This window comes from Ylistrum balloti, unplaced genomic scaffold (assembly GCF_031769215.1).
Source record: "Ylistrum balloti isolate Yb309-2 unplaced genomic scaffold, AGI_CSIRO_Ybal_v1 Utg369856, whole genome shotgun sequence".
NCBI classification, from domain to species: domain Eukaryota; kingdom Metazoa; phylum Mollusca; class Bivalvia; order Pectinida; family Pectinidae; genus Ylistrum; species Ylistrum balloti.
This window is the reverse complement of record NW_026782006.1, coordinates 993,464-1,006,079: the sequence shown is the minus strand read 5'-3', so window position 1 is coordinate 1,006,079 and position 12,616 is coordinate 993,464. Positions and strand designations below refer to the sequence as shown.

General features: G+C 34.9%; 1 protein-coding gene across 1 annotated transcript; it reads left to right on the top strand.

The window, feature by feature from the left end:
* The first annotated feature begins 5,215 nt into the window (after window positions 1–5,215).
* Window positions 5,216–12,580, top strand: LOC132545733 (uncharacterized protein CXorf65 homolog). The gene is made up of 6 exons (XM_060209422.1): window positions 5,216–5,240; window positions 5,980–6,066; window positions 6,381–6,500; window positions 8,013–8,087; window positions 11,463–11,570; window positions 12,441–12,580. The coding sequence occupies exons 1-6, from the start codon at window positions 5,216–5,218 to the stop codon at window positions 12,578–12,580; spliced, it is 555 nt and encodes a 184-aa protein (XP_060065405.1).
* Window positions 12,581–12,616: the final 36 nt, after the last annotated feature.

Below are 12,616 nucleotides of genomic sequence, written 5' to 3'. Positions count from 1 at the left end.
AATGATGATTACGTTTGACATATAGTTTGGCGATATTGATTTTCTATAATATCGTTAATTTTAACAGATCCATATATCGTGTTTAACAAATGATAACATCTGTTTTTCTAGCACAATAAGATAATCACTATCGGGACACATGGCTTATTGGATAATTAAAACATTAACATGAATCGTTATCAATATACCCAAGTTTAAATCGGGAACTTCTGTTAATAGAAGTTGAGAGCAAGTCTTGCTTTAAAAATATAGCGATTCAAGCTGGATTACAAATGTCAAGAGACTGTTTATCAATGCGTCAAAGCATATTGTTCGTATTCTTGGGTGTCCACTGTAAACTTGAAGGTATACACTCTACACCAGTATATGTACACTTTACAGCAGTATATGTACACTCTACACCAGTATATGTACACTCTACACCAGTATATGTACGCTCTACACCAGTATTTGTACACTCTACACCAGTATATGTACACTTTACACCATATATGTACATTCTACACCAGTATATGTACACTCTACACCAGTATATGTACACTTTACACCAGTATATGTACACTCTACACCAGTATATGTACACTCTACAGCAGTATATGTACACTTCACAGCAGTATATGTACACTCTACAGCAGTATGTGTACACTCTACACCAGTATATGTACGCTCTACACCAGTATATGTACACTTTACAGCAGTATATGTACACTCTACACCAGTATATGTACACTCTACACCAGTATATGAACGCTCTACACCAGTATTTGTACACTCTACACCAGTATATGTACACTTTACAGCAGTATATGTACACTCTACACCAGTATATATACACTCTACACCAGTATATGTACACTCTACACCAGTATATGTACACTTTACAGCAGTATATGTACACTCTACAGCAGTATATGTACACTTCACAGCAGTATATGTACACTCTACACCAGTATATGCACACTCTACACCAGTATATGTACACTTTACAGCAGTATATGTACACTCTACACCAGTATATGTACACTTTACAGCAGTATATGTACACTTTACAGCAGTATATGTACACTCTACACCAGTATATGAACGCTCTACACCAGTATATGTACACTTTACAGCAGTATATGTACACTTCACAGCAGTATATGTACACTTTACACCAGTATATGTTCACTCTACACCAGTATATGTACACTTTACAGCAGTATATGTACACTCTACAGCAGTATAAGTACACTTCACAGCAGTATATGTACACTCTACACCAGTATATGTACACTCTACACCAGTATATGTACACTTTACAGCTGTATCTGTACACTTTACAGCAGTATGTATATACTTTACACCAGTATAAACAGTATGTGTACACTCTACACCAGTGTAAACAGTATGTGTACTCTTACCAGCAGAGGTACGTTAAGTATTCTCTCTGAGACTTTGCCATGACTTTTAACAAATTTCCCGTGAGTGGAATATGTTTCATACACACGTGAAAGTTGTTTCTTTTATTTTTCGTTTTCGGTCATCTATTCTCCGTATCATTTTTTTGTGTGTTTTGCTTTTGTTAATTGCTTCTTGATATAGTAATTGAAAAAAAAAGATATTCTGAAAAGTTATACCCCTATTTTGCAGACTTAAAGTTGACGCAAAACGGTCCTTTCAGTCTTGTTTTACTACATTGCTAAATTAGTTTTACTGTTTTATCACATTGCTAAATTAGTTTTACTGTTTTATCACATTGCTAAGTTAGTTTTACTGTTTTATCACACTGCTGAATGAGTGTTACTGTTTTATCACACTGCTGAATGAGTGTTACTGTTTTGTTACACTGCTGAATGAGTGTTACTGTTTTGTTACACTGCTGAATGAGTGTTACTGTTTTATCACACTGCTGAATGAGTGTTACTGTTTTGTTACACTGCTGAATTAGTGTTACTGTTTTATCACACTGCTGAATGAGTGTTACTGTTTTGTTACACTGCTGAATGAGTGTTACTGTTTTATTACACTGCTGAATGAGTTTTACTGTTTTATTACACTGCTGAATGAGTGTTACTGTTTTATTACACTGCTGAATGAGTGTTACTGTTTTGTTACACTGCTGAATGAGTGTTACCGTTTTATTACATTGCTGAATGAGTGTTACTGTTTTATTACATTGCTGAATGAGTGTTACTGTTTTATTACACTGCTGAATGAGTGTTACTGTTTTATTACACTGCTAAATGAGTTTTACTGTTTTATTACATTGCTGAATGAGTGTTACTGTTTTATTACATTGCTGAATGAGTGTTACTGTTTTATTACACTGCTGAATGAGTGTTACTGTTTTATTACACTGCTAAATGAGTTTTACTGTTTTATTACACTGCTGAATGAGTGTTACTGTTTTATTACATTGCTGAATGAGTGTTACTGTTTTATTACACTGCTAAATGAGTGTTACTGTTTTATTACACTGCTGAATGAGTGTTACTGTTTTATTACACTGCTAAATGAGTGTTACTGTTTTATCACACTGCTGAATGAGTGTTACTGTTTTATTACATTGCTGAATGAGTGTTACTGTTTTATTACATTGCTGCTGAATTAGCTAAATGAGTTTTACTGTTTTATTACACTGCTAAATGAGTTTTACTGTTTTATTACACTGCTAAATGAGCTTTACTGTTTTATTACACTGCTGAATGAGTGTTACTGTTTTATTACACTGCTGAATGAGTGTTACTGTTTTATTACACTGCTGAATGAGTGTTACTGTTTTATTACACTGCTAAATGAGTGTTACTGTTTTATTACACTGCTGAATGAGTTTTACTGTTTTATTACACTGCTAAATGAGTGTTACTGTTTTATTACACTGCTAAATGAGTTTTACTGTTTTATTACACTGCTGAATGAGTTTTACTGTTTTATCACACTGCTGAATGAGTGTTACTGTTTTATTACACTGCTAAATGAGTGTTACTGTTTTATTGCACTGCTAAACGAGTGTTACTGTTTTATTACATTGCTGAATGAGTGTTACTGTTTTATTACACTGCTGAATGAGTTTTACTGTTTTATTACACTGCTGAATGAGTGTTACTGTTTTATTACACTGCTAAATGAGTGTTACTGTTTTATTGCACTGCTAAATGAGTGTTACTGTTTTATTACATTGCTGAATGAGTGTATGAAAATTGACCTACAATTGGTGTGTGTTAAAATCTCTGATATATTTCTCCTGAAATGATGACATGGTTTTACATATAATTACGTTTCAATTAAGTAACCTCTGAGTATTTGAACGAATACAGTCTCCTTCGCATGCTGGGATGAAGGGCTACCAAGTTTGTTCAAATTAATAACCTTGACTGACTTTCGAGGTTACAGGGGTAAAATGTTTTAGTATTTGTATTCATTTCCAGTTGGAATCACAAAGCAGGTTCGATGTTTTGAAAACTTGTTGGATTTTTCAAATTTCTGCAATGTTCTTTAAATCTACACTTGTTACAAACAACATTCTGCAGACATACATTTATTTGCTAGATATTGGATAAGGCAGTTTTGTTAAGTTTGTGCTTGTCATTCGTACAAAACAAAAAATCATCTCAGTTGACCGTTAAGGATGCATCCTATGATTAGTAAACTGTAAGAATGGTTCCATCCTACTGTTTACCAACTCATTGATCTGTAACACTATAATTGCAGTCCTTTGTTTTCTTTAATACATAGTAACGGTGTCCCTTTTTGATCGACTTGTTTTTTGTTTTGTTTTTGAATAACAAGAAATTTATTTGTTATGTCCACCGTATATACCTACCTGAATTGAAAACAAGATAACACAAGGTTTGACATTGTCCTCTGATTCCCGCTGTTACAAGACACGCACAATCCTATACATATGTTACTATGACAATGTCAGTCATTAAGTCCATTCTACTGGTAATTCTATGTAGATCCTCTTTTACTGTTCTTTCAGTAGTGTTTTTTGTTTGTAAATAAAATTATAACATCAATAACATTCGTTATATCATTTGTCATGAGATAAATAGGAGGATGACCTATCAAACCGGAAAATTTTGCCAAGGATTGATGCGATTCCTTGACAGACAATAAAGACATCTAAAATGAACCCTCCTCCAGTAGCAAAATGCTTAAGTATATTTTTTCTAAATCTTCAATGAATACACTTATTATCAGTTAGCCTGCAATAATAATAATAAAGTATTTACATATTAACCAGTCTTTTTTAAATATTTATTACTGTAGTCACGATACAACAACTGATCTGAGTACTTCTTGGCTGAATTAGATTATCTGACCACACGTGGACATAGGTTACATGTATTTAAATTACATACTGTTTTGAGTTATCTCCCTTTAAACACTTTTATTTGTATTGAATACTATTAAAGAACTAATAGTATTTTCAGTTTGATAAAAATCAAAGTTACCAGAACATACTACTAATCACATCAAATTAAAATATACATTGTTACTTCAAGTATGTTACAAAATGCTTCTTGATTATTGAATAAATGATGATGTAAGTAACCGCGTGAATAATTGCAAAAAGTGTGGGAATTTTCACACTAGTTAAAAGAAATGCCGGTGAGATAGACATTCATATTACAGCACGTTATGCCTATTTTTTACCTATTAACTTGTATCAATAACAAAACAGCTAATTGAACAACCATGTGATCGTCGAAGCCTCGTGTTGCTATCCCAATGTGGCCGATAGCTAATTAAGTTTCTCAACATGAGAATAAGGTTTAAACTATTTTTGAAATTACTGTTATTTTGGATTTAAAGACCGACCTGTAAAATAAGAATACATGGTCTGAATTATCTCAAGTTCATTCCATATGTGAACTTTTCCTTACCGCGGAACTTACAAAGTTGAAAATATGAAACTTTACGCATGGCTGAAATCGGAGGATCTAAACCTGATTCAATGGAATACTTCATCCAGCTTCTCAAGACGGAAATTCGAATCCTCTAAAGGACTTTGATTAGAAGACAAACTTATTTACTGTGAGATGACATGGACTGATGGGTAGATAACGGGACGTCTGCAAAAAACAGCTTTGTTACGTCATAATGAAATTACATGTAGCTTGTCCAAAGTTCGACGTCATAAATACATCAACGTCACTAGAGAGCAGCACTTAGCGACAGTTAACTACCAAAGCTATAGGGACGTCGAATACTACGAGCGCTGACAACAATGTTCATTAACGTGGAATACGGAGGTAGGTTTACGTAACATTCTATTGGTAATATACATGCAGAAACTGCTAATCAAGTCCGATAGTTGTGTAAGTCATACATAGTATAGGGGTCTATACAAATTTATATGATTGAAGTTGAAACGTCGCATCACCACATATGAGCGGTACAAATTGTACTTCATATATATATATATAATTTTCTTACAATTTTGGCTAAGTTTAAGATAATGCATTGACTCGTGGAAAGCACATGGATTTGACACGAATTCCTAACCCGCGGACCATATATATATATTGTCAAATATTCAAGGCAATCTACCCCTTTATCAAGACAAAAAAAAAAAAAAAAAACACATAAATTACGTCGCATAAAACAGATACAAAGTTATAAACTGAAGTCGAAAACGGTAGTGTAAATTTAGGTGTCTCGATCCACATTTGGAACTTTCCAATCAACACCATTACTATATATGATGCATTGTGTTAATTTTTTGATATTTAGGACATATATATCTAAACATAGAGTCACTATAATAAATACACACACACATATTACATATATATATATATATATATATATATATATATATATATATATAAAGTCCGCGGGTTAGGAATTCGTGTCAAGTCCATGTGCTTTCCACGAGTCAATGCGTTATCTTAAACTTAGCCAAAATTTAAGAACATTATATATATATATGTGTGTATGCTATATATTATGTACTGAGATGGAACTCATCCGATGTTTCTTCTGTTTAAGACGGCAAAACCTTGTTGGTGAACCCCGACTGTAATGCTGTGGTGTTACAGGATTATGTAAGGAGGGCGTGTGGTATCCGCCCAAAAGGCAAGTCAGATTTTACAATGCAGCATTTCAGACTCTGGTTTATCCACCTTGAGATTGAAAAGTCTTATTCATATGTTTTATGCCTTGTTACTGTAAACTTAAAGCCAACGGACCGGACTTTACTGCAAACGATATTTATAGTTTTTATACAAGATTTCTCAATTGACTTTCATGAAAAAATGATTGTTTAATTACGAAAATGATAACGATGTATCAAATATCAACATTGATAATTCTTTTCTGTCCAAAAGGTATCTTCTGCTTTTTGAACTTCACTCTTTAATGATATTTACCGCATGGTTGTTGTGTTACAGTGGTCGTAGACTTGAGTGATGAACATGCCAGTCTAGTGGAACTGTTCAACAAACCCCCACACGAGAATATGTTCGACTACTTCATGCCACGAAGTACATTTGTGTTGGTACAAATTGATAGTGAGTTTCACTGCTTTTTAACTCGTCAATCGACTTATTTGTTTAGGAGATAGGAATGATAAATAATGTAAATGTCTAATTAACAGTCATTTCGTATTAAAAATACTAGTAACTGTAATAGAACCGGATAAGATTGAATCCAAAAAGATACTTTTAATTTCCACATAGTACCGGCATTCCGAGTCCTTATGATTCCTACCAAGTATTGTGCAATGTCCTGATGTAGAAGTCTCTATTAATCAGATGCTTAAGTGAGAATTTGATCTGTTGGCGATGAATGTTTGACACAATTAATGGACCTTTACACTAAGAAGTTTGAGAAATTAATGGACACTTACATAAAGACGTTTGACACAATTAATGGACACTTAACTAAGAAATTTGACACAATTAATAGACACTTACACAAAGGCGTTTGACACAATTAATGGACACTTAACTAAGACGTTGGCACAATTAATGGACACTTAACTAATAAATCTGACACAATTAATGGACACTTACACTAAAACGTTTGACACAATTAATTGACACACTAAGACGTTTGACACAATTAAAGGCTACTTACACAAAGACGTTTGACACAATTAATGGACACTTAACTAAGACGTTGGCACAATTAATGGACATTAACTAAGAAATTTGACACAATGGACACTTACACAAAGACGTTTGACACAATTAATGGACACTTAACTAAGACGTTTGACACAATTAATGGACATTAACTAAGAAATTTGACACAATTAATGGACACTTTCACTAAGACATTTGACACAATTAATGGACACTTACACAAAGACGTTTGACACAATTAATGGACACTTAACTAAGACGTTTGACACAATTAATGGACACTTAACTAAGAAATTTGACACAATTAATGGACACTTAACTAAGAAATTTGACACAATTAATGGACACTTACACTAAGACGTTTGACATAATTAATGGACACTTTCACTAAGACGTTTGACACAATTAATGGACACTTAACTAAGAAATTTGACACAATTATTGGACATTTACACCAAGACGTTTGACATAATTAATGGACACTTTCACTAAGACGTTTGACACAATTAATTGACACGCTAAGACGTTTGACACAATTAATGGACACTTACCTAAGACGTTTGACACAATTAATGGACACTTAACTAAGAAATTTGACACAATTAATGGACACTTAACTAAGAAATTTGACACAATTAATGGACACTTACACTAAGACGTTTGACATAATTAATGGACACTTTCACTAAGACGTTTGACACAATTAATGGACACTTAACTAAGAAATTTGACACAATTATTGGACATTTACACCAAGACGTTTGACATAATTAATGGACACTTTCACTAAGACGTTTGACACAATTAATGGACACTTACACTAAGACGTTTGACACAAGTAATGGACACTTACACTAAGACGTTTGAGGTCACTCGAGGATTTCACTCAGATTCGTTCGTATACTTACTATAACCAATTTGAAAATGTTTTTCTAGAAGGCGCTGATGGCAGCATCTCAAAGGTAACTCCTCTACTGACAGACTGGGAGAAGAAATATCCTTTTATGGAGAGTAAGTTTGATCGAAATATATGTGATATTACGAAATATATCTCGGCCATAAGTTTAAGGCTTATCCATATCTTTGATTTGGCTTATTATTTTCGCTGTATTCAAGAAACATATTCAATAACAACTCAACAGGATGGACGACTGTTTTAAACAGCTAACAAAGCTATATACAATCGACGGGAAAAGAAAGTTACCGAACCGGAAGTGCTGTATCATGTTAAAAAGACATACCCAAAGTCTAGAAAAAGGTCCAACTTTAAATGTATCTTACTAACAGATACATGATCAAATCACAACGTTACTTTGTAAAGCAGATTAACTGACCAGCAAGTTCTGTTGGGTTTGAAAAAGTCAATACCGGTTATAGCCACCATGCTCCCGGTACAATTCTATTGTCCGTCACCTCATACCATTGACCAGACGCAGGAACTTGCTCTGAAGAAACCTCCGCCATCCTGAACCAATACAGCCCGTAATTCTCCGATTGTATAGCATTTTGGATCCCATGCATTGATTTTATTGCCCGAGATAGTCCCACACATGCTCATTTGGATTCATGTCTGGTGACATTGCAGGCCATAGAAGCGTCCCTATCACTTTTTGTTGAAGATAGCCTTGCACTCGGCGAGCTTTGTGTGGTTTGAAATTGTCATCCATTAGGGCAGGCCGACCTGCCAATAGATGGACATCAAAATGCGGAATGACTTAAGGTCTAAGGTCTAAGGATCTGATCACCAAGAAAATGCAAACCAAGCTTAGAGTTTAGAGACAAGTTTCCTCAAACAGTAACATCGCCAGCGCCAAATGATGTGCCTAGAATGTGACTGTGATGGTGTGCCTTATTTCTTAGTCTCCAAACACGTCTGTCAGACTAAGTAAAAAGTGGTTTCCATCTAATCAGTGAACTTTTCGCTAAGACCTTATACTCCATGTCCGGTGATCACGTGTCCATTGCAGTCTTGTTTTGCTTTCTTGTGACTGTCAGCAGAGGACTGGTCGCCTGTTGTTAACGCATTGACGTTCCACTATCTAAGTCTGTTAGCAGTAGTAACTTTGGTTCACCTTGTCTGTCTACACAGAGAAGTCTATTTCTCTATCTTTAGTCTTTCAAGGTCTGTCAGACCTGTCAACATGCCTGATTTTGTTCATATCAAGAAATACCAAATGGGCATTAAAATTTACAGCTACCTGCCCGTACGTTATACATCCTTGAACCATTCCAGAAGCTTGTCATCTTTCAGCTATTGTCAGATTTAGACGTGTCGTCTTTCAGCTATTGTAAGATTTAGACTGTCATCTTTCAGCTATTGTCAGATTTAGACTGTCATCTTTCAGCTATTGTCAGGTTAAGACTGTCATCTTTCAGCTATTGTCAGGTTTAGACTGTCATCTTTCAGCTATTGTCAGGTTAAGACTGTCATCTTTCAGCTATTGTCAGATTTAGACTGTCATCTTTCAGCTATTGTCAGGTTTAGACGTGTCGTCTTTCAGCTATTGTCAGATTTAGACTGTCATCTTTCAGCTATTGTCAGATTTAGACTGTCATCTTTCAGCTATTGTCAGATTTAGACGTGTCGTCTTTCAGCTATTGTCAGATTTAGACGTGTCGTCTTTCAGCTATTGTCAGGTTTAGACGTGTCGTCTTTCAGCTATTGTCAGGTTTAGACGTGTCATCTTTCAGCTATTGTCAGGTTAAGACTGTCATCTTTCAGCTATTGTCAGATTTAGACTGTCATCTTTCAGCTATTGTCAGATTTAGACTGTCATCTTTCAGCTATTGTCAGATTTAGACTGTCATCTTTCAGCTATTGTCAGGTTAAGACTGTCATCTTTCAGCTATTGTCAGGTTTAGAAGTGTCGTCTTTCAGCTATTGTCAGATTTAGACTGTCATCTTTCAGCTATTGTCAGGTTAAGACTGTCATCTTTCAGCTATTGTCAGATTTAGACTGTCATCTTTCAGCTGTTGTCAGATTTAGACTGTCATCTTTCAGCTATTGTCAGGTTTAGACGTGTCGTCTTTCAGCTATTGTCAGGTTTAGACTGTCATCTTTCAGCTATTGTCAGGTTTAGACGTGTCATCTTTCAGCTATTGTCAGATTTAGACTGTCATCTTTCAGCTGTTGTCAGATTTAGACTGTCATCTTTCAGCTATTGTCAGGTTAAGACTGTCATCTTTCAGCTATTGTCAGATTTAGACTGTCATCTTTCAGCTATTGTCAGATTTAGACTGTCATCTTTCAGCTATTGTCAGGTTAAGACTGTCATCTTTCAGCTATTGTCAGGTTTAGACGTGTCGTCTTTCAGCTATTGTCAGGTTTAGACGTGTCGTCTTTCAGCTATTGTCAGGTTAAGACTGTCATCTTTCAGCTATTGTCAGGTTTAGACGTGTCATCTTTCAGCTGTTGTCAGTTTTTAGAAGTGCCATCTTTCAGCTATTGTCAGGTTTAGACTGTCATCTTTCAGCTGTTGTCAGTTTTTAGAAGTGTCATCTTTCAGCTGCTGTCAGTTTTTAGAAGTGCCATCTTTCAGCTATTGTCAGGTTTAGACTGTCATCTTTCAGCTGTTGTCAGTTTTTAGAAGTGTCATCTTTCAGCTATTGTCAGTTTTTAGAAGTGCCATCTTTCAGCTATTGTCAGGTTTAGACTGTCATCTTTCAGCTGTTGTCAGTTTTTAGAAGTGTCATCTTTCAGCTATTGTCAGTTTTTAGAAGTGCCATCTTTAAATACAGTATGAGCATGGTTATGATTTAAAACAAGAGAAAATGGTGCCTGAGTAAGAGTACGGGATATCTCTGTTTAACCCTGGTTGTCCTCATGTTGGATTATCGTATGTAACATATGGCACCAAACACAAAGGACACTGCAAGGAGTACGACAAGGTTTATATGTTTGTAAAAATCCGTTTTGATACTGAAATTCATGGTCTTCAACTTATGACGAAGTGTATATATGGGGAGAAAACGGCACAATGTTGTGGTATACAAATATATATTTATCTAACATGCATGTTGTTCATGTATGTAGTGTCACTTCTGGTAAATTTGCTGACTTGAAGAGCTTCTTATGTTCAAAAGAATGATACTGACCGATCTTTAAAGTTTTTAGTTTGATCCAGTCTCGAAAGAACTCATTTGTTCGTGACGTTTGGCTTGTTGAGATATTGGCCAGAAGCATGTAAGGGTATTGGATAAAACATCTGTTGAAATGAATTTCCTTCCGTGACTTGAATAATTAAGGGAACCAATTGTATCAAATTATGATTTTTGGACTTAAGCACACTTTAATATCATTTTGCAGTTTTCAACCAAATTATATGATGCCTTGGTACCTTGTATTTGTGTCCTAATTTAAGATGCATATATTTTATACTATTTAGGAAAGCTGAGACAGCGCGACAAAAAAGCCAAACAGATTATCGCTCAAGAGAAGGATAACAAGGGAGGCCGGGGCAGTAAGCTGTGTGTTAAAAGTGATTCTCCCACATGTACGTATATGAAATTATACCGAGGTCAGGAAATCGGCTAGTGTCCTAAAACACTATAAATATCTGTTCTTCCATTTCTGGTTGTCCAGGTGAAAGTTTCAGATATCAAACAAATGAAAGCAGGTATAAAGAACTCTGGTAAATTATGATGGCTGTCGCTGTCCCATTACAAAAGTGCTTAACTTAACAGACCAATATAAATGAAGTAAGAAAGCGTCCCATCAATCTATAGATACTACACCTGACCTAAACAAAATGACCACGTTTTTGACATCCAGCAATATGACCAGTTCTAAATCTGAGCTTAACTGAAAGACTACCTTCAATAGAATCATTACTAATATACTTCGAAAACAAAGGATATTTGGTATATCTATAGACCGTTCATCGCATTCCAAACATGTTTTATGGTATTAACATGTTGGTAACTATGAAGTAATTAACATCACTGGTATTGAGGGTCATGTGCTTTATTTCTTGTCGGCTACGACTACATTCAGAATTTTTTTGTTTAAATGGTTTCAAACAAGATTGTGATTGTATCAGTGATGTTCTTTTTCTACTTTTAATGGATAATTTAGAAGGAATTGTGTTCTTTACTGTATTACATTATCTGAAAGCTTATTCTGATCTCTGTGAACCATTCATGCTGACGTATGTAAATGTGATAACGATGGAATCCTTAACTGTCTGGATAGACGTTTTGGAATATATATATATGTAAACGACTACACACTCTCCATTTGTAACCCATTGAAACCAAAGCAAGACGTTTTTCAGTCATTCTGAATAAATTCTCCTCTTTTACAACAGGCAGATGTATGATTACATTATTTTTAAATGTGTATTTTTGTTTAATTGCAATCACAGCCCAAACTCCAAGCAAACATAATCTCAGAAACGGAAAGAACTCCGCTAAGGGAGACAACCGTACCCTTAATGTAACACATGATGATACTCCACCTCCAAAGAAAACCAGTAGCAAAGGCAAGAAAAAGCAGCTACACTAAGGAGTTTTACAAAGAGCCTGTCTTCAATGTGGCAAA

Coding starts and splice junctions, on each gene's coding strand:
- LOC132545733 (XM_060209422.1), top strand. CDS start 5,216: ATGTTCATTAACGTGGAATACGGAG. Junction 6,501..8,012: donor TGTGTTGGTACAAATTGATA/GTGAGTTTCACT, acceptor ATGTTTTTCTAG/AAGGCGCTGATGGCAGCATC. Junction 11,571..12,440: donor TAAAAGTGATTCTCCCACAT/GTACGTATATGA, acceptor TTGCAATCACAG/CCCAAACTCCAAGCAAACAT.